We start from the raw sequence: 26,738 nt of genomic DNA, 5'->3' as shown, positions 1-26,738 counted from the left end.
CATGTTAGACAGTTAACTCTTTATTGATACAACAAAAATGCTTGCCTTGAAAACGAAGCGGCGGCTTTCAACACACATTCTAGGAAGTGTCCATGGTTTGCACGCTTTCCTCCACCACGTCCAGGTTCAACGGCGTCACGACCTTCGTTAGGACACCAGTGGTTCCCCTTTTGTACTTGTAGTCGCCGGTTCTGCGGGGGAAAGCAAATAAGCACTGTTTCATGAGGAAAAAAAACACTGTATTTAGAAGCAATATAATAAGGCCTTAATTGATGTTCTGTTGTTTTTGTTCCACCTGGAACATTAGTATACTCATTAATTAGTCAATAGTCCTACCTGGAACCTTTCTTGTTGGCCTGGTCGTGAGGTCGAATGTAGTCCACTTTGTCAGCGGTGATCACGCAAAGATCGATGTTGCTGCCGGAGCCCAGGTCATTGAAGATTCCTGCCGCGATGGCATCACGGACCAGCGCCTTGGCTTCTTTTTCCTGCGGCGAAAATCCACACCCGTGACCAACGACAGACTGGAATTCCTTTCCGACCATTTTTCGTGAAACTGACCTCCATGCCGGGTTTGTATCGGTCTTCAAACACCGCCATGGCAGCCAGCGACCCGGATCCTGGGCAAGAGAAGGAAGGTCAAGTCGTCGCCAGGAATGGACAACCGGGCGGTGTCGTGTCATGTGAACGCACCCATGGTGACGTAGGGGAGCTTGTCTGTCGAGCCGTGAGGGTAGATGCTGTAGAGGTGAGGCCCGTTGCAGTCCACGCCGCCGAGTACCAGAGCGGCGCCGATGTAGCCCTGATACCTGAAGGAAAAGACCAAAAAAAGGATATTTATCTAATTGCCATTGTTTGAAACCAGAGTTGAGTACAAGCCTTGCTATTCATTGTCATTTTTTAAAGAAAAAAAGTCTTACTATACTTGTTTTTTTTTTTTGAAAATGCCTTACTATACATTGTCTTGTTTAATAAAGATGCCTTACTATACTATGTCGTTTTGTAATAAAATAGCCTAACTATACTATGTCGTTTTTTTACGAAAAAAGCCTAACTATACTATGTCGTTTTTTAATAAATAAAGCTTTACTATACTATGTAGTTTTTTAATAAAAAAGCCTTACGATACTATGTCATTTTTAATAATAATCTTACTATGCTTGTTAATTTTTTTGAGAAAATGCCTTAATATACATTGTCTTTTTTAATAAAGATGCCTTACTATATACTGTCGTTTTTTTTAAATAAAAAAAAAGCCTTACTGTACTATGTCGTTTTTTAAGAAAAAAAGCCTTACTATACTATGTCGTTTTTTTACGAAAAAAGCCTTACTATACTATGTCGTTTTTATGGGGAAAAAAAAGCCTTACTGTACTATGTTGTTGTTTTTTTTAGAAAAAAGCCTTACAATACTGTGTCGTTTTTTAAGAAAAAAGCCTTACTATACTATGTCGTTTTTTATGAAAAAAAGCCTTACTATACTATGTTGTTTTTTAAGAGAAAAAGCCTTACTATACTATGTCGTTTTTTTAAGAAAAAAGCCTTACTATACTATGTCGTTTTTTATGAAAAAAAAGCCTTACTATACTATGTGTTTTTTAATGAAAAAAAGCCTTACTATACTATGTCGTTTTTTAAGAGAAAAAGCCTTACTATACTATGTCGTTTTTTTACGAAAAAAGCCTTACTATACTATGTCGTTTCGTACGAAAAAAGCCTTACTATACTATGTCGTTTTTTATGAAAAAAAGCCTTACTATACTATGTGTTTTTTAATGAAAAAAAGCCTTACTATACTATGTCATTTTTAAGAGAAAAAGCCTTACTATACTATGTCGTTTTTTAAGAGAAAAAGCCTTACTATACTATGTCGTTTTTTTACGAAAAAAGCCTTACTATACTATGTCGTTTTTTATGAAAAAAAAAGCCTTACTATACTATGTCGTTTTTAATGAAAAAAAGCCTTACTATACTATGTCGTTTTTAAAAGAAAAAAGCCTTACTATACTATGTCATTTTTTAAGAATAAAAGCCTTACTATACTATGTCGTTTTTTTACGAAAAAAGCCTTACTATACTATGTCGTTTTTTATGGAAAAAAAGCCTTACTATACTATGTCGTTTTTTATGAAAAAAAGCCTTACTATACTATGTCGTTTTTTTAAGAAAAAAGCCTTACTATACTGTGTCGTTTTTTTAAGAGAAAAAGCCTTACTATACTATGTCGTTTTTTTAAGAAAAAAGCCTTACTATACTATGTCGTTTTTTATGAAAAAAAGCCTTACTATACTATGTGTTTTTTAATGAAAAAAAGCCTTACTATACTATGTCGTTTTTTATGAAAAAAAAGCCTTACTATACTATGTCGTTTTTATGAAAAAAAGCCTTACTATACTATGTCGTTTTTTTAAGAAAAAAGCCTTACTATACTATGTCGTTTTTTAAGCGAAAAAGCCTTACTATACTATGTCGTTTTTTTATGAAAAAAAGCCTTACTATACTATGTCGTTTTTTATGGAAAAAAAGCCTTACTATACTATGTCGTTTTTAAGAGAAAAAGCCTTACTATACTATGTCGTTTTTTTACGAAAAAAGCCTTACTATACTATGTCGTTTTTTATGGAAAAAAAGCCTTACTATACTATGTCGTTTTTTATGAAAAAAAGCCTTACTTTACTATGTCGTTTTTTATGAAAAAAAAGCCTTACTATACTATGTCGTTTTTTTTAAGAAAAAAGCCTTACTATACTATGTCGTTTTTTAAGAGAAAAAGCCTTACTATACTATGTCGTTTTTTTACGAAAAAAGCCTTACTATACTATGTCGTTTTTTATGAAAAAAAAAGCCTTACTATACTATGTCGTTTTTAATGAAAAAAAGCCTTACTATACTATGTCGTTTTTAAAAGAAAAAAGCCTTACTATACTATGTCGTTTTTTTTTTTTAAAAGCCTTACTATACTATGTCATTTTTAAAGAATAAAAGCCTTACTATACTATGTTGTTTTTTAAGAGAAAAAGCCTTACTATACTATGTCGTTTTTTTAAGAAAAAAGCCTTACTATACTATGTCGTTTTTTATGAAAAAAAGCCTTACTATACTATGTGTTTTTTAATGAAAAAAAGCCTTACTATACTATGTCATTTTTAAGAAAAAAAGCCTTACTATACTATGTCGTTTTTTTATGAAAAAAAGCCTTACTATACTATGTCGTTTTTTTATGAAAAAAAGCCTTACTATACTATGTCATTTTTTTTTACGAAAAAAGCCTTACTATACTATGTCGTTTTTTATGAAAAAAAAGCCTTACTATACTATGTCGTTTTTATGAAAAAAAGCCTTACTATACTATGTCGTTTTTTTAAGAAAAAAGCCTTACTATACTATGTCGTTTTTTAAGCGAAAAAGCCTTACTATACTATGTCGTTTTTTATGAAAAAAAGCCTTACTATACTATGTCGTTTTTTATGAAAAAAAGCCTTACTATACTATGTCGTTTTTAAGAGAAAAAGCCTTACTATACTATGTCGTTTTTTTACGAAAAAAGCCTTACTATACTATGTCGTTTTTTATGAAAAAAAGCCTTACTATACTATGTCGTTTTTTATGAAAAAAAGCCTTACTTTACTATGTCGTTTTTTATGAAAAAAAAGCCTTACTATACTATGTCGTTTTTTTAAGAAAAAAGCCTTACTATACTATGTCGTTTTTTAAGAGAAAAAGCCTTACTATACTATGTCGTTTTTTTACGAAAAAAGCCTTACTATACTATGTCGTTTTTTATGAAAAAAAAGCCTTACTATACAATGTCGTTTTTAATGAAAAAAAGCCTTACTATACTATGTCGTTTTTAAAAGAAAAAAGCCTTACTATACTATGTCGTTTTTTTTTTTAAAAGCCTTACTATACTATGTCATTTTTTAAGAATAAAAGCCTTACTATACTATGTCGTTTTTTTACGAAAAAAGCCTTACTATACTATGTCGTTTTTTATGAAAAAAAGCCTTACTATACTATGTCGTTTTTTATGAAAAAAAGCCTTACTATACTATGTCGTTTTTTTAAGAAAAAAGCCTTACTATACTGTGTCGTTTTTTTAAGAGAAAAAGCCTTACTATACTATGTCGTTTTTTTACGAAAAAAGCCTTACTATACTATGTCGTTTTTTATGAAAAAAAGCCTTACTATACTATGTTGTTTTTTAAGAGAAAAAGCCTTACTATACTATGTCGTTTTTTTAAGAAAAAAGCCTTACTATACTATGTCGTTTTTTATGAAAAAAAGCCTTACTATACTATGTGTTTTTTAATGAAAAAAAGCCTTACTATACTATGTCATTTTTTTTACGAAAAAAGCCTTACTATACTATGTCGTTTTTTATGAAAAAAAAGCCTTACTATACTATGTCGTTTTAATGAAAAAAAGCCTTACTATACTATGTCGTTTTTTTAAGAAAAAAGCCTTACTATACTATGTCGTTTTTTAAGCGAAAAAGCCTTACTATACTATGTCGTTTTTTATGAAAAAAAGCCTTACTATACTATGTCGTTTTTTTATGAAAAAAAGCCTTACTATACTATGTCATTTTTTTTTACGAAAAAAGCCTTACTATACTATGTCGTTTTTTATGAAAAAAAAGCCTTACTATACTATGTCGTTTTAATGAAAAAAAGCCTTACTATACTATGTCGTTTTTTTAAGAAAAAAGCCTTACTATACTATGTCGTTTTTTAAGCGAAAAAGCCTTACTATACTATGTCGTTTTTTATGAAAAAAAGCCTTACTATACTATGTCGTTTTTTATGAAAAAAAGCCTTACTATACTATGTCGTTTTTAAGAGAAAAAGCCTTACTATACTATGTCGTTTTTTTACGAAAAAAGCCTTACTATACTATGTCGTTTTTTATGAAAAAAAGCCTTACTATACTATGTCGTTTTTTATGAAAAAAAGCCTTACTATACTATGTCGTTTTTTAAGAAAAAAGCCTTACTATACTATGTCGTTTTTTAGGCGAAAAAGCCTTACTATACTATGTCGTTTTTTATGAAAAAAAGCCTTACTATACTATGTCGTTTTTAATGAAAAAAAGCCTTACTATACTATGTCGTTTTTAAGAGAAAAAGCCTTACTATACTATGTCGTTTTTTTACGAAAAAAGCCATACTATACTATGTCGTTTTTTATGAAAAAAAGCCTTACTATACTATGTCGTTTTTTATGAAAAAAAGCCTTACTATACTATGTCGTTTTTTAAGAAAAAAGCCTTACTATACGATGTCGTTTTTTAAGAGAAAAAGCCTTACTATACTATGTCGTTTTTTATGAAAAAAAAGCCTTACTATACTATGTCGTTTTTTATGAAAAAAAGCCTTACTATACTATGTCGTTTTTTTCACGAAAAAAGCCTTACTATACTATGTCGTTTTTTATGAAAAAAAGCCTTACTATACTATGTGTTTTTTAATGAAAAAAAGCCTTACTATACTATGGCGTTTTTTAAGAAAAAAAGCCTTACTATACTATGTCGTTTTTTATGAAAAAAAAAAGCCTTACTATACTATGTCGTTTTTTTTTAAGAAAAAAGCCTTACTATACTATGTCGTTTTTTAAGAGAAAAAGCCTTACTATACTATGTTGTTTTTTTACGAAAAAAGCCTTACTATACTATGTCATTTTTTATGAAAAAAAAGCCTTACTATACTATGTCGTTTTTTAAGAAAAAAACCTTACTATACTATGTTGTTTTTTAAGAGAAAAAGCCTTCCTATAGTATGTCGTTTTTTAAGAGAAAAAGCCTTACTATACTGTCATTTTTTTACGAAAAAAGCCTTACTATACTATGTCGTTTTTTATGAAAAAAAGCCTTACTATACTATGTCGTTTTTTAAGAGAAAAAGCCTTACTATACTATGTCGTTTTTTAAGAGAAAAAGCCTTACTATACTATGTCGTTTTTTATGAAAAAAAGCCTTACTATACTATGCCGTTTTTTATGAAAAAAAGCCTTACTATACTATGTCGTTTTTTTACAAAAAAGCCTTACTATACAATGTCGTTTTTTTAAGAAAAAAGCCTTACTATACTATGTCGTTTTTTTGCGAAAAAAGCCTTACTATACTATGTTGTTTTTTATGAAAAAAGCCTTACTATACTATGTCGTTTTTTATGAAAAAAAGCCTTACTATACTTTGTGTTTTTTAATGAAAAAAAGCCTTACTATACTATGTCATTTTTAAGAAAAAAAGCCTTACTATACTATGTCGTTTTTTAAGAGAAAAAGCCTTACTATACTATGTCGTTTTTTTACGAAAAAAGCCTTACTATACTATGTCGTTTTTTACGAAAAAAGCCTTACTATACTATGTCGTTTTTTATGAAAAAAGCCTTACTATACTATGTGTTTTTTAATGAAAAAAAGCCTTACTATACTATGTCGTTTTTTATGAAAAAAAGCCTTACTATACTATGTCGTTTTTTATGAAAAAAAGCCTTACTATACTATGTCGTTTTTTATGAAAAAAAGCCTTACTATACTATGTCATTTTTAAGAAAAAAAGCCTTACTATACTATGTCGTTTTTTTACGAAAAAAGCCTTACTATACTATGTCGTTTTTTTACGAAAAAAGCCTTACTATACTATGTCGTTTTTTATGAAAAAAAGCCTTACTATACTATGTCGTTTTTTATGAAAAAAAAGCCTTACTATACTATGTCGTTTTTAAAGAAAAAAGCCTTACTATACTATGTCGTTTTTTAAGAGAAAAAGCCTTACTATACTATGTCGTTTTTTATGAAAAAAAAGCCTTACTATACTATGTCGTTTTTAAAGAAAAAAGCCTTACTATACTATGTCGTTTTTTAAGAGAAAAAGCCTTACTATACTATGTCGTTTTTTTACGAAAAAAGCCTTACTATACTATGTCATTTTTAAGAAAAAAAGCCTTACTATACTATGTCGTTTTTTTACGAAAAAAGCCTTACTATACTATGTCGTTTTTTTACGAAAAAAGCCTTACTATACTATGTCGTTTTTTACGAAAAAAGCCTTACTATACTATGTCGTTTTTTATGAAAAAAAGCCTTACTATACTATGTCGTTTTTTATGAAAAAAAAGCCTTACTATACTATGTCGTTTTTAAAGAAAAAAGCCTTACTATACTATGTCGTTTTTTAAGAGAAAAAGCCTTACTATACTATGTCGTTTTTTTTATGAAAAAAAGCCTTACTATACTATGTCGTTTTTATGAAAAAAAGCCTTACTATACTATGTCGTTTTTTAAGAGAAAAAGCCTTACTATACTATGTCGTTTTTTTACGAAAAAAGCCTTACTATACTATGTCGTTTTTTTTATGAAAAAAAGCCTTACTATACTATGACGTTTTTATGAAAAAAAGCCTTACTATACTATGTCGTTTTTTAAGAGAAAAAGCCTTACTATACTATGTCGTTTTTTTACGAAAAAAGCCTTACTATACTATGTCGTTTTTTACGAAAAAAGCCTTACTATACTATGTCGTTTTTTATGAAAAAAAGCCTTACTATACTATGTGTTTTTTAATGAAAAAAAGCCTTACTATACTATGTCGTTTTTTATGAAAAAAAGCCTTACTATACTATGTCGTTTCTTAAGAAAAAAGCCTTACTATACTATGTCGTTTTTTAAGAGAAAAAGCCTTACTAAACTATGTCATTTTTTTACGAAAAAAGCCTTACTATACTATGTCGTTTTTTATGAAAAAAAGCCTTACTATACTATGTCGTTTTTTATGAAAAAAGCCTTACTATACTATGTCGTTTTTAATGAAAAAAAGCCTTACTATACTATGTCGTTTTTTATGAAAAAAAGCCTTACTATACTATGTCGTTTTTTATGAAAAAAAAAGCCTTACTATACTATGTTGTTTTTTAAGAAAAAAGCCTTACTATACTATGTCGTTTTTTAAGAGAAAAAGCCTTACTATACTATGTCGTTTTTTATGAAAAAAAGCCTTACTATACTATGTCGTTTTTTATGAAAAAAGCCTTACTATACTATGTCGTTTTTTAAGAGAAAAAGCCTTACTATACTATGTCGTTTTTTTAAACGAAAAAAGCCTTACTATACTATGTCGTTTTTTATGAAAAAAAGCCTTACTATACTATGTGTTTTTTAATGAAAAAAAGCCTTACTATACTATGGCGTTTTTTAAGAAAAAAAGCCTTACTATACTATGTCGTTTTTTATGAAAAAAAAAGCCTTACTATACTATGTCGTTTTTTTTAAGAAAAAAGCCTTACTATACTATGTCGTTTTTTAAGAGAAAAAGCCTTACTATACTATGTTGTTTTTTTTACGAAAAAAGCCTTACTATACTATGTCATTTTTTATGAAAAAAAAGCCTTACTATACTAAGTCGTTTTTTATGAAAAAAAAGCCTTACTACACTATGTCGTTTTAAGAAAAAAGCCTTACTATACTATGTCGTTTTTTAAGAGAAAAAGCCTTCCTATACTATGTCGTTTAAGAGAAAAAGCCTTACTATACTATGTCGTTTTTTATGAAAAAAAGCCTTACTATACTATGTCGTTTTTTTAAGAAAAAAGCCTTACTATACTATGTCGTTTTTTAAGAGAAAAGGCCTTACTATACTGTCATTTTTTTACGAAAAAAGCCTTACTATACTATGTCGTTTTTATGAAAAAAAGCCTTACTATACTATGTCGTTTTTTAAAATAAAAAGCCTTACTATACTATGTCGTTTTTTAAGAGAAAAAGCCTTACTATACTATGTCGTTTTTTATGAAAAAAAGCCTTACTATACTATGCCGTTTTTTATGAAAAAAAGCCTTACTATACTATGTCGTTTTTTTACAAAAAAGCCTTACTATACAATGTCGTTTTTTTAAGAAAAAAGCCTTACTATACTACGTCGTTTTTTTGCGAAAAAAGCCTTACTATACTATGTTGTTTTTTATGAAAAAAAGCCTTACTATACTATGTCGTTTTTTAAGAGAAAAAGTCTTACTATACTATGTCTTTTTTTTTACGAAAAAAGCCTTACTATACTATGTTGTTTTTTATGAAAAAAAGCCTTACTATACTATGTGTTTTTTAATGAAAAAAAAGCCTTACTATACTATGTCGTTTTTTATGAAAAAAAGCCTTACTGTACTATGTCATTTTTAAGAAAAAAAGCCTTACTATACTATGGCGTTTTTTAAGAAAAAAAGCCTTACTATACTATGTCGTTTTTTATGAAAAAAAGCCTTACTATATTATGTCGTTTTTTTAAGAAAAAAGCCTTACTATACTATGTCGTTTTTTAAGAGAAAAAGCCTTACTATACTATGTCGTTTTTTTTACGAAAAAAGCCTTACTATAATATGTCGTTTTTTATGAAAAAAAGCCTTACTATACTATGTCGTTTTTTATGAAAAAAAGCCTTACTATACTATGTCGTTTTTTAAAGAAAAAAGCCTTACTATACTATGTCGTTTTTTAAGAGAAAAAGCCTTACTATACTATGTCGTTTTTTATGAAAAAAGCCTTACTATACTATGTCGTTTTTCATGAAAAAAAAGCCTTACTATACTATGTCGTTTTTTTAAGAAAAAACCCTTACTATACTATGTCGTTTTTTAAGAGAAAAAGCCTTACTATACTATGTCATTTTTTTACGAAAAAAGCCTTACTATACTATGTCGTTTTTTATGAAAAAAAGCCTTACTATACTATGTCGTTTTTTTAAATAAAAAGCCTTACTATACTATGTTGTTTTTTAAGAGAAAAAGCCTTACTATACTATGTCGTTTTTAATGAAAAAAAGCCTTACTATACTATGTCGTTTTTTATGAAAAAAAGCCTTACTATACTATGTCGTTTTTTAAGAGAAAAAGCCTTACTATACTATGTCGTTTTTTTACGAAAAAAGCCTTAGTATACTATGTTGTTTTTTAAAGAAAAGGCCTTACTATACTATGTCGTTTTATAAAGAAAAATGCCTTACTATACTATGTCGTTTTTTAATAAAAAAAAGCCTTACCATACTATATCGTTTTTTTCGGAGGGAAAAAGCCTTACTATACTATGTCGTTTTTAAAGAAAAAAGCCTTACTATACTATGTCGTTTTTTTACGAAAAAAGCCTTACTATACTATGTCGTTTTTTATGAAAAAAAGCCTTACTATACTATGTCGTTTTTTATGAAAAAAAGCCTTACTATACTATGTCGTTTTTTATGAAAAAAAGCCTTACTATACTATGTCGTTTTTTTACGAAAAAAGCCATACTATACTATGTCGTTTTTTATGAAAAAAAGCCTTACTATACTATGTCGTTTTTTATGAAAAAAAGCCTTACTATACTATGTCGTTTTTTAAGAAAAAAGCCTTACTATACGATGTCGTTTTTTAAGAGAAAAAGCCTTACTATACTATGTCGTTTTTTATGAAAAAAAAGCCTTACTATACTATGTCGTTTTTTATGAAAAAAAGCCTTACTATACTATGTCGTTTTTTAAGAGAAAAAGCCTTACTATACTATGTCGTTTTTTTCACGAAAAAAGCCTTACTATACTATGTCGTTTTTTATGAAAAAAAGCCTTACTATACTATGTGTTTTTTAATGAAAAAAAGCCTTACTATACTATGGCGTTTTTTAAGAAAAAAAGCCTTACTATACTATGTCGTTTTTTATGAAAAAAAAAAGCCTTACTATACTATGTCGTTTTTTTAAAGAAAAAAGCCTTACTATACTATGTCGTTTTTTAAGAGAAAAAGCCTTACTATACTATGTTGTTTTTTTACGAAAAAAGCCTTACTATACTATGTCATTTTTTATGAAAAAAAAGCCTTACTATACTATGTCGTTTTTTATGAAAAAAAAGCCTTACTATACTATGTCGTTTTTTAAGAAAAAAACCTCACTATACTATGTCGTTTTTAAAGAGAAAAAGCCTTCCTATACTATGTCGTTTTTTAAGAGAAAAAGCCTTACTATACTGTCATTTTTTTACGAAAAAAGCCTTACTATACTATGTCGTTTTTTATGAAAAAAAGCCTTACTATACTATGTCGTTTTTTTACAAAAAAGCCTTACTATACAATGTCGTTTTTTTAAGAAAAAAGCCTTACTATACTATGTCGTTTTTTTGCGAAAAAAGCCTTACTATACTATGTTGTTTTTTATGAAAAAAGCCTTACTATACTATGTCGTTTTTTATGAAAAAAAGCCTTACTATACTTTGTGTTTTTTAATGAAAAAAGCCTTACTATACTATGTCATTTTTAAGAAAAAAAGCCTTACTATACTATGTCGTTTTTTAAGAGAAAAAGCCTTACTATACTATGTCGTTTTTTTACGAAAAAAGCCTTACTATACTATGTCGTTTTTTACGAAAAAAGCCTTACTATACCATGTCGTTTTTTATGAAAAAAAGCCTTACTATACTATGTGTTTTTTAATGAAAAAAAGCCTTACTATACTATGTCGTTTTTTATGAAAAAAAGCCTTACTATACTATGTCGTTTTTTATGAAAAAAAGCCTTACTATACTATGTCGTTTTTTATGAAAAAAAGCCTTACTATACTATGTCATTTTTAAGAAAAAAAGCCTTACTATACTATGTCGTTTTTTTACGAAAAAAGCCTTACTATACTATGTCGTTTTTTTACGAAAAAAGCCTTACTATACTATGTCGTTTTTTATGAAAAAAAGCCTTACTATACTATGTCGTTTTTTATGAAAAAAAAGCCTTACTATACTATGTCGTTTTTAAAGAAAAAAGCCTTACTATACTATGTCGTTTTTTAAGAGAAAAAGCCTTACTATACTATGTCGTTTTTTATGAAAAAAAAGCCTTACTATACTATGTCGTTTTTAAAGAAAAAAACCTTACTATACTATGTCGTTTTTTAAGAGAAAAAGCCTTACTATACTATGTCGTTTTTTTACGAAAAAAGCCTTACTATACTATGTCATTTTTAAGAAAAAAAGCCTTACTATACTATGTCGTTTTTTTACGAAAAAAGCCTTACTATACTATGTCGTTTTTTTACGAAAAAAGCCTTACTATACTATGTCGTTTTTTACGAAAAAAGCCTTACTATACTATGTCGTTTTTTATGAAAAAAAGCCTTACTATACTATGTCGTTTTTTATGAAAAAAAAAGCCTTACTATACTATGTCGTTTTTAAAGAAAAAAGCCTTACTATACTATGTCGTTTTTTAAGAGAAAAAGCCTTACTATACTATGTCGTTTTTTTTAAGAAAAAAAGCCTTACTATACTATGTCGTTTTTATGAAAAAAAGCCTTACTATACTATGTCGTTTTTTAAGAGAAAAAGCCTTACTATACTATGTCGTTTTTTTACGAAAAAAGCCTTACTATACTATGTCGTTTTTTTATGAAAAAAAGCCTTACTATACTATGTCGTTTTTATGAAAAAAAGCCTTACTATACTATGTCGTTTTTTAAGAGAAAAAGCCTTACTATACTATGTCGTTTTTTTACGAAAAAAGCCTTACTATACTATGTCGTTTTTTACGAAAAAAGCCTTACTATACTATGTCGTTTTTTATGAAAAAAAGCCTTACTATACTATGTGTTTTTTAATGAAAAAAAGCCTTACTATACTATGTCATTTTTTATGAAAAAAAGCCTTACTATACTATGTCGTTTCTTAAGAAAAAAGCCTTACTATACTATGTCGTTTTTTAAGAGAAAAAGCCTTACTAAACTATGTCATTTTTTTACGAAAAAAGCCTTACTATACTATGTCGTTTTTTATGAAAAAAAGCCTTACTATACTATGTCGTTTTTTATGAAAAAAGCCTTACTATACTATGTCGTTTTTAATGAAAAAAAGCCTTACTATACTATGTCGTTTTTAAGAGAAAAAGCCTTACTATACTATGTCGTTTTTTTACGAAAAAAGCCATACTATACTATGTCGTTTTTTATGAAAAAAAGCCTTACTATACTATGTCGTTTTTTATGAAAAAAAAGCCTTACTATACTATGTTGTTTTTTAAGAAAAAAGCCTTACTATACTATGTCGTTTTTTAAGAGAAAAAGCCTTACTATACTATGTCGTTTTTTATGAAAAAAAGCCTTACTATACTATGTCGTTTTTTATGAAAAAAGCCTTACTATACTATGTCGTTTTTTAAGAGAAAAAGCCTTACTATACTATGTCGTTTTTTTAAACGAAAAAAGCCTTACTATACTATGTCGTTTTTTATGAAAAAAAGCCTTACTATACTATGTGTTTTTTAATGAAAAAAAGCCTTACTATACTATGGCGTTTTTTAAGAAAAAAAGCCTTACTATACTATGTCGTTTTTTATGAAAAAAAAAGCCTTACTATACTATGTCGTTTTTTTTTAAGAAAAAAGCCTTACTATACTATGTCGTTTTTTAAGAGAAAAAGCCTTACTATACTATGTTGTTTTTTTTACGAAAAAAGCCTTACTATACTATGTCATTTTTTATGAAAAAAAAGCCTTACTATACTATGTCGTTTTTTATGAAAAAAAAGCCTTACTACACTATGTCGTTTTTTAAGAAAAAAGCCTTACTATACTATGTCGTTTTTTAAGAGAAAAAGCCTTCCTATACTATGTCGTTTAAGAGAAAAAGCCTTACTATACTATGTCGTTTTTTATGAAAAAAAGCCTTACTATACTATGTCGTTTTTTAAGAAAAAAGCCTTACTATACTATGTCGTTTTTTAAGAGAAAAGGCCTTACTATACTGTCATTTTTTTACGAAAAAAGCCTTACTATACTATGTCGTTTTTATGAAAAAAAGCCTTACTATACTATGTCGTTTTTTAAAATAAAAAGCCTTACTATACTATGTCGTTTTTTAAGAGAAAAAGCCTTACTATACTATGTCGTTTTTTATGAAAAAAAGCCTTACTATACTATGCCGTTTTTTATGAAAAAAAGCCTTACTATACTATGTCGTTTTTTTACAAAAAAGCCTTACTATACAATGTCGTTTTTTTAAGAAAAAAGCCTTACTATACTACGTCGTTTTTTTGCGAAAAAAGCCTTACTATACTATGTTGTTTTTTATGAAAAAAAGCCTTACTATACTATGTCGTTTTTTAAGAGAAAAAGTCTTACTATACTATGTCTTTTTTTTTACGAAAAAAGCCTTACTATACTATGTTGTTTTTTATGAAAAAAAGCCTTACTATACTATGTGTTTTTTAATGAAAAAAAAGCCTTACTATACTATGTCGTTTTTTATGAAAAAAAGCCTTACTGTACTATGTCATTTTTAAGAAAAAAAGCCTTACTATACTATGGCGTTTTTTAAGAAAAAAAGCCTTACTATACTATGTCGTTTTTTATGAAAAAAAGCCTTACTATATTATGTCGTTTTTTTAAGAAAAAAGCCTTACTATACTATGTCGTTTTTTAAGAGAAAAAGCCTTACTATACTATGTCGTTTTTTTTACGAAAAAAGCCTTACTATAATATGTCGTTTTTTATGAAAAAAAGCCTTACTATACTATGTCGTTTTTTATGAAAAAAAGCCTTACTATACTATGTCGTTTTTTAAAGAAAAAAGCCTTACTATACTATGTCGTTTTTTAAGAGAAAAAGCCTTACTATACTATGTCGTTTTTTATGAAAAAAGCCTTACTATACTATGTCGTTTTTTATGAAAAAAAAGCCTTACTATACTATGTCGTTTTTTTAAGAAAAAAACCTTACTATACTATGTCGTTTTTTAAGAGAAAAAGCCTTACTATACTATGTCATTTTTTTACGAAAAAAGCCTTACTATACTATGTCGTTTTTTATGAAAAAAAGCCTTACTATACTATGTCGTTTTTTTAAATAAAAAGCCTTACTATACTATGTTGTTTTTTAAGAGAAAAAGCCTTACTATACTATGTCGTTTTTAATGAAAAAAAGCCTTACTATACTATGTCGTTTTTTATGAAAAAAAGCCTTACTATACTATGTCGTTTTTTAAGAGAAAAAGCCTTACTATACTATGTCGTTTTTTTACGAAAAAAGCCTTAGTATACTATGTTGTTTTTTAAAGAAAAGGCCTTACTATACTATGTCGTTTTATAAAGAAAAATGCCTTACTATACTATGTCGTTTTTTAATAAAAAAAAGCCTTACCATACTATATCGTTTTTTTCGGAGGGAAAAAGCCTTACTATACTATGTCGTTTTTAAAGAAAAAAGCCTTACTATACTATGTCGTTTTTTAAAGAAAAAAGCCTTACTATACTATGTTGTTTATTTAAAAGAAAAAAGCCCTACTATACTATGTTGTTTTTTAAAGAAAAAAGCCTTACTATACTATGTCGTTTTTTAATCAAAAAGCCTTACTATACCATGTCGTTTTTTAATAAAAAAGCCTTACTATACCATTTCGGTTTTTTTTTTACAAAAAAGCTTACTATACTATGTCGTTTTTTTATTAAAGAAAAAAAGCCTTCCTATACTATGTCGTTTTTTATGAAAAAAGCCTTACTATACTATGTCGTTTTTTTATGAAAAAAAGCCTTACTATACTATGTCGTTTTTTTAAGAAAAGCCTTACTATACTATGTCGTTTTTTAAGAGAAAAAGCCTTACTATACTATGTCGTTTTTTATGAAAAAAAGCCTTACTATACTATGTCGTTTTTTATGAAAAAAAGCCTTACTATACTATGTCGGTTTTTTTAAGAAAAAAGCCTTACTATACTATGTCGTTTTTTAAGAGAAAAAGCCTTACTATACTATGTCATTTTTTTACGAAAAAAGCCTTACTATACTATGTCGTTTTTTATGAAAAAAAGCCTTACTATACTATGTCGTTTTTTTACGAAAAAAGCCTTACTATACTATATTGTTTTTTTTTAGTAAAAAGCCTTACTATACTATGTCGTTTTTTACGAAAAAAAAAAAGCCTTACTATACTATGTCGTTTTTTACGGAAAAAAAAGCCTTACTATACTATGTAGTTTTTTAAGGAAAAAAGCCTTACTATACTATGTCGTTTTTTTTTTTACAAAAAAAGCCTTACTATACTATGTCGTTTTTTTATGAAAAAAGCCTTACTATACTGTGTCGTTTTTTACAAATAAAAAGCCTTACTATACTATGTCTTTTTTTAAGGAAAAAAACCTTACTATACCATGTCGTTTTTTTTTTTACAAAAAAAGCCTTACTATACTATGTCGTTTTTTACGAAAAAAGCCTTACTATACTATGTCTTTTTTTGTTGTAAAAAGCCTTACTATACTATGTTGTTTTTACGAAAAAAGCCTTACTATACTATGTCGTTTTTTACGAAAAAAGCCTTACTATACTATGTTGTTGTTTTTTTTGTAAAAAGCCTTACTATACTATGTCGTTTTTTATTAAAGAAAAAAAGCCTTACTATACTGTCGTTTTTCAAGAAAAAAAGCCCTACTATACTGTCGGTTTTTAGGGGATTTTTTTTTTTTTCAATCTTTTGTTATTTTATTTTTTTTAGAAAAAAGCCATACTATACATGGTCGGTTTTTAAAGAAAATAGCTTTACTATATATGGTCGTTTTTTAAAGATAAAAAGCCTTACTATACATGGTCAGAATATTAGAAAGGGCCCGAAGACCCCTAATAGTGACGGTGCCGGTTGAGCCTAGCGTACGTTTCCTTTTTCCCCAAAACGTACCTGAAAAGCATTTGTTTGAACATGCGATTGGCCGTGGCTACGCGGGGACGTCTGCCCGTGGACAGGGCGTGCAACTCCAGGTTAGAGGAGATCATCTGAGTGGTCATCTCCGTGTCGGCCGCCGTTCCGGCACCGCAACAGCTGCGCAAAAACAACAAAAAAACAGGCTGACGCTGGATTTCACAGATTAAGCAAGGAAGAAAATATCAAATTGTTTTTTTAACTGATTTTTAGGGAAAATGAAAAAAGATAAAAAATAATCCAATGATTACTAAATATTTGGCGATATGTAATGTATCTTGGAGCAGTTCTTGTCAGCAACGATCATGCCCTCCGTGGCTCGGGTGTCAGCTCCCAGGACGATGCCATCCTTAAAAATGAAGTCATGTTTCACTTTTAGAAACTTGCATTTTTTTTCTTACATACGACCAATTGAAAACAACATTTTTATGGTCATCTTTCCCACTCACCTTGAACACAATCCCACAAATGGTAGTTCCAGTTTTACGAGCTGCAGGCAAATGACAGCCTAATTCGTTTGCCTTTGCTTCCAGGAATCCATTTCTTAAAAAGAAAGACAATAAATAAATTCAAGTAAAACTAGCCAACAACGAGGACTAATATTAGTCCGCTGTATCCATGGCATTATGTAATTTTTCTACACATCATAAAAATTAAGAGTCAGTGATATTTTGACCGCATTACTCATTGCATTTCTAAGTCAATGTAAAACGACGTGGTTGTAACGTTAAACAAGATCAGAAATCGTTGGAGGCCTCCATTTCAAAAATCGAGATAAATCTAGAAACTAAAATAAAACATTCCCCACCAATTATTCCCTCAATTGCTCTCTCTACTTTAAAACCAAAAACGTCAAGGTTGACCCGCAAGTAGATATAAAAAGCGCAACAAAGAAAATACAATGTAGGCTAACACCATACTTAGCATTCACATTGAATGGCTGAGTCATAGCATGGATAATTCGTTTGACGCTAGTTTGAATGCAAATTTGACGCCACTATAGTAATAACTGTTTTGCTTTAGTCTATTTAACCATGATAAAATATCTCGGACGATATAGTTTACCTTTTGCAGTTATCAAAAGTAAAACCACCAAGAGTTGACGAGCTAATTGTTAGAGCCGCCATTTTCCTGGTTAGCGAAATGTGATCTTCTTCTTCTACTACTACTGTTTTGGACCAATTGGAAAATCCCATTTGGTGCAATAGCGCAACCTTTCGGAATGGAGTCCATAAATTTGCATACTAGACTCTCATTTCACAATTAGTCTTCTTGAAAATATAATAAATATAATAATGATATAAAGATTAAAAAAATAATCATAATATAATAATAAACAACCAATGTTGGCTGGGATAGTCTGGAATAATAAACGTGCAGTATTAGCACTACCTAGTGGCTAAATGTACACTTGCTTGCCTCCGATTGCGCGAAGGAAATGTTATTTCTTTATATTTTTTATAATATGTTGCTTTGATCTCTTGTTCGTTTATCTTTTACGGTTTCAATATCCTCCTCCTCTGTGCCCCAATTTGTACTTTGAGTTTAAACTTCATATACTCTCCCTAACATTGTATATATTTAAAAAGGGGTAAAAGAACGGGACGAACTGTCATCGAGTCATGCGACTTTTTTTTATCTAGGTTTTGTGGAAGTTGTAGTTTTTGTTGTTAAAAGGTTACGCATTTCGATATTGCCTACAGGAAGCCTTTTACTCCAACTCCCAGAATCCTTTGCAGGCGGCTATGGGTCCGTTTCGACCACTGTAACATGTCAGAAATATTGGCGACGGATTTTGCGCTATTCCTCTCCATCTAAATGTGTTTCGGACTAAAACATGGAGTCCAGAATCAAGTAAGAACTATTTTATTCATTATTAGCATCACCGGTTTTCTATATATTTGCCACAGCGAGTAATTGCTTAAATTACGTAGTTTTTGAGGCCTGACATTAATGCAGTCGTGTTATCGAAAATGAAATGACAACACTAATATTTTTTTTTTAAAGACATGTATAGTCATGGTCGTTAACTTATTCTAGGTGGTCGGTTGAATGATCTTGACTGTGGTTTTAATTCGTTAAACTATTTGATTCGATCCTGACATCTGCAATACAGCGTTGCGTTGGATTATTGAGTTAGGGGTGCAAAAGTGGGAATAAATGCATTTGAGTGCGTTATTTTACAATATACTGACTATATTTCGTGTACAATTTCGCGTTAATGATTTGTATTTGCTGCCTGGGTCCAAATAGATGTCTTGTATTTAACTGTCTTTTGAGACAGTAAGATACGTACTAATATTAAATTGAAAAATCCATTCATAAGAAAAGTCAGTCATTCCCATTATCCTTATTTTGATTTAGTTCATATTTACCTCATATTCTATAAACACGGGAATCTTTTAACATATACTCAACCTTTTTATGAAGTAATACAATAAATATTGTATCTTAAATTGTCACATGAACTTAAAATCCAATCTTTTTATTCTAAAATAAGTCAGTTTTGTGATCATCTGACACACACAAAAACAACTATGTTTAGTGATTCAGACTTGAGTATTTTTATGCTTTGTTGTCATTTTCCTCTTCAGGGAAAGCCCAGAGTCCCTTTTTGAAGTATATGTGGAGGTTGTTGGTCCAACTACACCAAGCACGGGTACGTTTCTAAACCGTTTTCAACTGATTTTACAATTTCAAAATGAATTCAAATGACTCACACTCATGATTCTACTCTCTAAATGACATTTCTGAACAATATTTAGTAGCTTCAAGTACACTAGTCTCCTTACTTTTTGACTTTTCTATTTTGTACATTATAATCTGAATATTTTTTTCCGCCAAACAGGCCCTGAAATCCGCAGAAAATTCCCCGAAGACTTTCAAGATGAGGTCTGTGATTTAGCAAACTTGTGGTATAACGCGTTGCAGTATTTTGTGTCAATTTCCAAGATGAGAACAAATCCCATAATGCTAATAAATGTCATTTACTTGACAGGAAACCATTAAGACGGTGCCCAAATTCTGCTTTCCTCTTTCTTTGGACAGGTACCCCCACACAAAACCTTCTTTTAGTCTTATTTTTCCTTTTTTTTTCACCACGACAACCATAGCCAACACAAAAAATGCCATTTCTACTGATTTTAATTTATGTCTTTCAAGCATAAACATCACTGTTTGTAAACTTGCATTTTTGTGCAGCGTCCCAGTCAACCAAACAGACCAAAATTTCACATTTGTACTGACCGACGCCAACAGTAAACACAAATTTGGATTTTGCCGCCTGTCGTCAAGTTCGCGCACCTGCTTCTGCATTCTTAGGTGAGGAAACGGGCATTTTTCTCTTTAGTTTTTGCTCTGAAATTCATTTAAAAAAGGACATTATACAAACCTGATTGCTTTTTATTGTTCTCTATTTTGCAGCTACCTGCCCTGGTTCGACGTATATTATAAATTATTAAACATCATTGCGGATTACACTGTTATCGGCCAGGTGAGGAATAAACTAACTAACTTTGTATTATTACCGTACGAAAAAAACAAACATCTGGAAAACATGACTACAGTATTGGCCCGATCTGAACAAAGCATGTTATTTTATATCTGAACCTTTAAATATGTAAACTACAATGCTATCACATTTGTAAATGAATGGCTTCTGCTTTTTCAAATGTTAATGAACCAAGCGACTGTGATAAAACCACAAAATTGTGATAACTGCATTATAGTTATCTGGCGCCATCTAGCATCGTAAATGGGTATAATGTCTAGACCCCGAATATAAGACGACCCCCACTTCTTCAGTCTTATTTCAAGGCAGACAAAAAAATAAAGGCTTATTATTCGGGCCAACACATTTCAAATATTTCCAACACTCAATCTGTATTTGTCCAATAAGAATAGTGACCTGACACTAGTGGAAGAAAATGACATGTGGAATAATAACAAGATTGTAGTTGATGTCTATTTGTTTTTCTAGGAGAGCAATTTCCAGGAACTCCTGGCATCTTTACACCGTCTTTCCATTCCCGAGCCCGGCGTTCCCGTTCAGGTCGCAACGGTGAGGCCCAATGGTTGGAACGCCGCCGCCTTTCCCAATCCAACGAGATTGGACGCCTATTGCCGCCAATGAACTGCACAACGCCATCATGTCAATTTGATTTTGACCGATATTTTGTGCAATAATTTCGCGCGAGGATTTACGGTCAATTCCCACGTATTTTTACGGCTTTTTTATGACTTTTTAATGGCGAAACGCGAGTGTATTTTTCGTTAAGTTCAAACCCCCTGACAATTCTTTTATCCTCTGTTCATCTTAGCATTTCTACTTCACCGTACCGGACCTAAAAGAGCTCCCCAGAATACCCGAAAACGTGAGCGCTTCGCTTACTTTCCCAAAGTACACAAAAAAACGTATTGAATTTATATTTGATGAATAATTGATTTCCTTTTGCCGTCGCAGAGAAACCTGACAGAATATTTTGTAGCGGTCGACGTCAACAACATGCTCCAAGTCTACGCTAGCATGCTTCACGAACGTCGGATTCTCATCTGCTGTAGCACGCTAAGCACTGTAAGTCCACCCTCATCCACCCTTTTTTTGGCCTTCGCCAGTGAGCCGGGATGGGCTCTGGCACCCCCCGCGACCCTCGTCGGGAGAAGCGGTTCGGAAAATGAATGTTGTTTTCGTAGACTGTCAATTTTGACCTTGATTTATTTGGGGCTAACGCGTCATAAATGAAGGACAAATACGAAGTGAAATCTCGTAGCAATTGTTCATTTTTAAATCAATTCTCTCAGATGGATTCTGTTTATCTATGAATAATATGCAGACTTAACGTGAACCTTTTTTTTTCTCAAATAGTTAACAGCTTGCGTCCATGGCTCTGCTGCCATGTTGTACCCGATGTACTGGCAACATGTTTACATTCCAGTCCTGCCTCCCCATCTCTTGGACTACTGCTGGTGAGTTCAATAGCCTTTACAGAAAACATGTAAAATACAGTACCTCTTCATTTTAGTGTGTGGACTCCAATCCCAGACCTTATATTGATGTTGCGGATGTAAACAAGCCCAAACTTCTCGTGGTGTACATTTTCATGCCTGGAAAACAAACCCATTGAACCCCATTTTCCAGGTTTGGTTAGTGAAACAATAGAAAAATATGGATAAACACCTCAATGGAGAACATTTTTAAAAATGCATTTTCCTCTTGAACTGCTCTTCACTGACAAATAATTTAAGTTACATAAAATCCTTGCTCAAAATGGGTTGAGATGACCATAAATTGTCAAAAATGGAACGATAACACACATTTTTTGCAGTGCTCCGATGCCTTACCTTATTGGAGTCCATTCCAGCCTAATGGGGGTAAGTCACATTATTTTTTTAGACAACACTTTGAAAATGCCAGAACCACTACATTGATTGACACACATACACAGCATTTATTTATTTGTTTTTAATTTCCTGTAACCATTGTTTTTTTTCCCTCAGAAAATTCAAGGAATGGCTATGGACGATGTAGTGATTCTGAATGTGGACAACAACACCCTTGAAACACCTCATCATGACCTTCAAACTTTACCCCACGATGTGGTGAGACTGAATCAAAAATAGAGATATTTTCATTTTTTTTCCTCTTTGATATTTTTCTCTTTGATATTTTTGCTCTTTGAAATTTTTTTCTCTTTAATTTTTTTCTATTTGATATTTTTTTCTCTGATTTTTTCTCTTGATTTTTTTCTCTGATTTTTTTTTCTCAGATATTTTTTCTCTTTGATATCCTGTCATTTCTCAATTGATTTGATGAGCAAGATTCTTCTATCCGCATACCAAGCATTATGGAAAGTTTTTCATTATTATTATTTTTTTTTTTTACGTGAACTTTGCCCCCTCAGGTTTCATCGTTAAAAAATCGTCTCAAGAAGTTTTCAAGCACCCCCGGCGATGGGGTGGCCCGCGCCTTCCTCAAGAGTCAGGCGGCTCTCTTTGGCAGTTACAGAAATGCTCTTCAGATTGAATTGGTTTGTATTTGATTTTCTCAATGACATTTGACACAAAAAAATGGTTTTGTGCTTCGGCTGGCCTGACAAAAAAAAGAAAGAAAAACGGCAACCTATAAATTTCCCAACTTTGCCATGCCAAGAATTGGCCTCCCAAAAAATGAGGAATTTTTGGGACTTTTAACTTTTGGGGGTAGTCGTTCATTTTTCGTACTGTTTATCCTCACAAGAACAATTTCTCTTGCTATTCAAAGTTATTTTAAAGGAATAAAGGAAGGCTGTTTTGTCTTTTTTCAATTGTTGTTGTTTTTTTGTGGTCAGGGTGAACCAATAACATTCAACGAAGACACTTTTGTCAATCATCGATTGAGCGCCATGAGAGAATTCCTTCAAAATGCCATCCAGCTTCAACTCTTCAAGCAGGTAAACAAACAGACTTTTTTTCATGACTTGAAAATTTCGGGTCAAAGTGTCCCAATTTTGTATGAAAGATGTGAGGAAACACAAAAAATGAGAGAAAATTATAAGGAAATGATCTATTAATGTCTTAAAATAAATAAAGCATATGAATACGTGCCCTGCGCCACTGAAATATCTCCCACCACGGCCCTTATAGATGTAATAATATCTAATAAATATATTGGTGTTTTTTGTTTGTTAGTTTGACCTTGTTAAATTATTAGTAGCTTTTACAGCCCAAAGCGAAACAAAAGTTTCAAAATGTCCAATATAATTTTTGGAACTGCAGTTCATCGATGGCCGCTTGGAACTATTAAACTCGGGAGAAGGTTTCAGCGACATTTTTGAAGAGGAGATCAGCAAAGGGGAATACGCAGGTGAGATAGCGTTAACAAACCAAAAGAGAAATGGAATGTTTTGAAAATGGAGCAACTATGAAACAAGCCACAAAAAGAAATCCTTTGTACTTTAGGGGAATTTTCTAACACTTTCTTCTCTCCACAGGAAGCGATAAATCCTATCACCAGTGGCTAATCACTGTAAAGGTGAGTAAAATGCAAAATATGACAATTACCACCTTGGATCCAATCCATTTTGAATGCTCACTTACAAAACTTGTTCAAGAGTTTTAAGGAGTTATTTTGTGTGAAAACTATTCACTCGTTTCACTACTCTGAAACTACACAAGTACAAGTTGTTGTTTTTAAGTCATTGACTCACGTTTCCTGATAGAAAGGGAGCGGCGCCATTTTGAACACAGTGAAGACCAAAGCCAACCCAGCCATGAAGACGGCTTACAAATTTGTGAGTACATCCCCAGACCTCAAAACTATCGAGGGAATGGATTCTTAGTTTCTCGTCTGCTCTGTCGCTAGGCGAAAGACCACGCCAAAATGGGGATTAAGGAAGTCAAGAGCCGGCTAAAGCAGAAGGTTAGAACAACAAGCTATATTATTTTAGTTTTCCTGCGTACTTACAACTTCTACCTAAAAAAAAAAATCACGATGAGATAAGAGTTGACGATTCGAGTTTTATTTCACTGTACAGCGCAGACACATTTTAAATCTATTTACAGTACTTTCTACATGCCTTTATTTTAGCTTTAAGCTAACGCTCATGCAGCTCCAATGTGTCCATTTTCATTTTTTAGCGATCGCAGTGAACATTTATCGCTTGTTCTTCCTTAGCAGGAAAATACTGACAACGGACCGGGAATTATCGACGAGGACAAAGAATATGTTGCAAAAAGATTTGAGATGGAGGAGACGTCGCAGTCATTGGACGAACACAGAATAAATCGACTATTTGGCCTGGTGAGTAAATTCCAAGATCTTTTCCTTATGCTTCTTTTTTTCACACAGTATTGATTTTTTTGAAGTCTAATTATTTCTGGGACTGCATTCTGAGTGCAAATATTTCCTTAAAAAATATTGTGAAATTTGTTTCTATTTCTAAAAAAAATGTTTCTATTTTTTAAAAAATGTTTCTATTTTTTAAAAAATGTTTCTATTTTTTAAAAAATATGTTTCTATTTTAAAAAACAGTTTCTATTTTTAAAAATGAGTTTTTTTTTTTTTTATTGTGTTTCTTTTTCAACTCCTCCCCTTTCACAGTCCCCCATGCTGATGAAGAAAACAAATAGTAGCGAGAGTCTGGAAGGTCATCACGACCAGTAAGTGGACTTCAATTCCAAACTAAAAATGTCTTACTTAGCCAAAAACGTATTTTCCGTCGTAATGCCGTCCCGACCGCTTCATTAAGCACGACCACGTCACCCTCCTCAGGTCACAGCGATACTGCTCCCTGAGGGAGGTCGATTGGACGGAAGATTCCGATTCCAATTTGGATTTCCGACGTCGCCGCCCACTTCAGAAGAACCTCGCCAGTGCTAGCAAATTAGCGCATTTCTTCAGCCGCCTGGACGAGCACGACGGCCAACCCCTTCCCTTGGCTAAAAGTCTTGAGGACCTCAAGAGTCTGAAGGACTATGAAAAGCTTCACACTGAGTTCACCCGTGAGGTCAGAAATGTCTGTTTTTTCGTAGTATTACGTCTCCACTTTACGTCCGCCATTTTAATCGTAGTTTCCGCTTAGCTAGCGCATCGTGCTAATCTTGGGAGTACCTTTTTTGCATGATCTCCCCAAAGAATAAAGCTAAGTCTTGTTTTCTACGCTGACCCTAAACACATCGTGTGAGAGGGTGAGTCGGCGAAATGGTTTTGTTTTTGTTTTGTGGCCAAATTTAACAGTCTTTAATGTATTTTTACTCTAACGATAAAATCCGACAAAATTCGGGTGACGATTTTACGCCGCCTGCCCCCAAAACAATAACAAAAATAAGGTCATACAGTCTTAATTCAACCGTCTTTGGGTAGATTGTATTTGTTATACTATGTTTGTTCCCTCTTTAAAAAGAATAAATAGTCTGTTTTCTGTTTTCAGCGACTGGATCTTGGTTTCAGCGAACACCCCCAAATCCCTTTGGGTCTCAAACTCCCCAACACTTACAACAAACTGCTGGACATCGAATGTGATCAACCGGAATCTGACTTTTGGGACCACAACAACCCCTGCAAGAAAACTCAATCGGCTCATTTCCTCACCCAGAAAAACGAGCACAACAGTCAAATTACCGATCCCGGCGGGCCGGACCGGTCCGCCCCGGACGACATCACCATACCCCGACCCCACGGTAGGAAGAGCGCCGAGCTCGGAACGGCGTTAGCGCCATCTGGTTCCAAGGCGTCTAATGGAGAACGGACAAAAGCGGGAGATGGAGAAGGTCGGTCTTCGGACGTGGAAGATCAAGTGGATTTGATAAGGCTTCTGGACCCTCTGAACAAACCCCCCAAGACCATTTCCTCATCAACCCGGGAAGAACTGACGTTTCTTCAACAGAAAAGCAGACTTCCGCCTCAGGCTTTCTTCCAGCCACACGGTCTAACTTCGCATTCTGTTTGGACTCCGTCCGTCTACAATTCCTTACCCCGAATGCAGTATTTGTCAGGCGCCAGGTGCGCCCCTTTCCACGAAGCCCCGAGTGGTTCCCCTCTCCAGAACCCAAGCTATTCGCAACCTTACCCTTCGCTATCAGAAATCTCAAACCAGCACTGGACTCACGGTCCCGCTCTTTTTCCCAGTTTCCAAACGGGTAATCCCTATAACCCGAATATTCCGCAGACTCTTTCAGGACTTTCCGACTCTATTCTGGTCCCAAATGCTGCTCCCAAATCAGGACCAGGACAAGTTCAAGAAGAGCAAGAGAAAGTCGAGGATCCTTTCCGTGACCTTCTGACCATGATGAAACCAACGATCACTCTTGAAAAGACGACGGATCGACCTCAGAAAGGCTGGGAAACATTCGACTAAAACTATTTTCACAGACTTGTCGCGCACTGGCCAAATGTTTTCAAGCAAAACTCATTTGAAGAACTGCTAAATATGCTTTACGCCGTCCGTATTCTGAATTTGTGCTTTCGCTCTTTACACCAAACCTGATGAAATATAATGTTTATAGGAAGTGATACGTGAGAACTGAATCATACACCTCAATGAAAAATGAATAAAACATCACATGCAACCTATGAAATCTT

The 26,738-nt window shown here is 31.9% G+C and overlaps 2 protein-coding genes across 3 annotated transcripts; one reads left to right on the top strand and one right to left on the bottom strand.

Moving 5' to 3' along the window:
- Nucleotides 1-4: 4 nt before the first annotated feature.
- On the bottom strand, nucleotides 5-17,903 carry psmb7 (proteasome 20S subunit beta 7). Its single transcript, XM_077621921.1, has 8 exons — nucleotides 17,747-17,903; nucleotides 17,131-17,224; nucleotides 16,933-17,030; nucleotides 16,661-16,801; nucleotides 694-809; nucleotides 562-620; nucleotides 337-488; nucleotides 5-191 (listed from the first exon to the last, which is right to left on the bottom strand). The coding sequence occupies exons 1-8, from the start codon at nucleotides 17,875-17,877 to the stop codon at nucleotides 80-82; spliced, it is 903 nt and encodes a 300-aa protein (XP_077478047.1). The 5' UTR covers nucleotides 17,878-17,903; the 3' UTR covers nucleotides 5-79.
- Nucleotides 17,904-18,371: 468 nt separating this feature from the next.
- Nucleotides 18,372-26,725, top strand: dennd1a (DENN/MADD domain containing 1A). 2 transcript variants are annotated; one of them, XM_077622431.1, is made up of 22 exons: nucleotides 18,372-18,535; nucleotides 19,276-19,340; nucleotides 19,530-19,573; nucleotides 19,680-19,729; nucleotides 19,883-20,002; nucleotides 20,105-20,174; nucleotides 20,661-20,741; nucleotides 21,001-21,054; nucleotides 21,144-21,254; nucleotides 21,546-21,646; nucleotides 22,006-22,051; nucleotides 22,178-22,279; nucleotides 22,582-22,707; nucleotides 23,008-23,109; nucleotides 23,435-23,522; nucleotides 23,650-23,690; nucleotides 23,878-23,949; nucleotides 24,021-24,077; nucleotides 24,336-24,458; nucleotides 24,759-24,817; nucleotides 24,930-25,164; nucleotides 25,588-26,725. In XM_077622431.1, exons 1-22 carry the CDS (start codon nucleotides 18,519-18,521, stop codon nucleotides 26,512-26,514), a joined length of 2,691 nt encoding a protein of 896 aa, XP_077478557.1. In that variant the 5' UTR covers nucleotides 18,372-18,518; the 3' UTR covers nucleotides 26,515-26,725. The 2 variants fall into 2 exon arrangements, with proteins under 2 accessions (XP_077478557.1, XP_077478556.1); XM_077622430.1 differs by having other exon boundaries at nucleotides 24,333-24,458.
- Nucleotides 26,726-26,738: the final 13 nt, after the last annotated feature.

The sequence above is a fragment of the Stigmatopora argus genome, chromosome 16 (assembly GCF_051989625.1).
Source record: "Stigmatopora argus isolate UIUO_Sarg chromosome 16, RoL_Sarg_1.0, whole genome shotgun sequence".
In the NCBI taxonomy this organism is placed as follows: Eukaryota; Metazoa; Chordata; class Actinopteri; order Syngnathiformes; family Syngnathidae; genus Stigmatopora; species Stigmatopora argus.
This window is presented reverse-complemented; position numbering and strand designations above follow the sequence as displayed.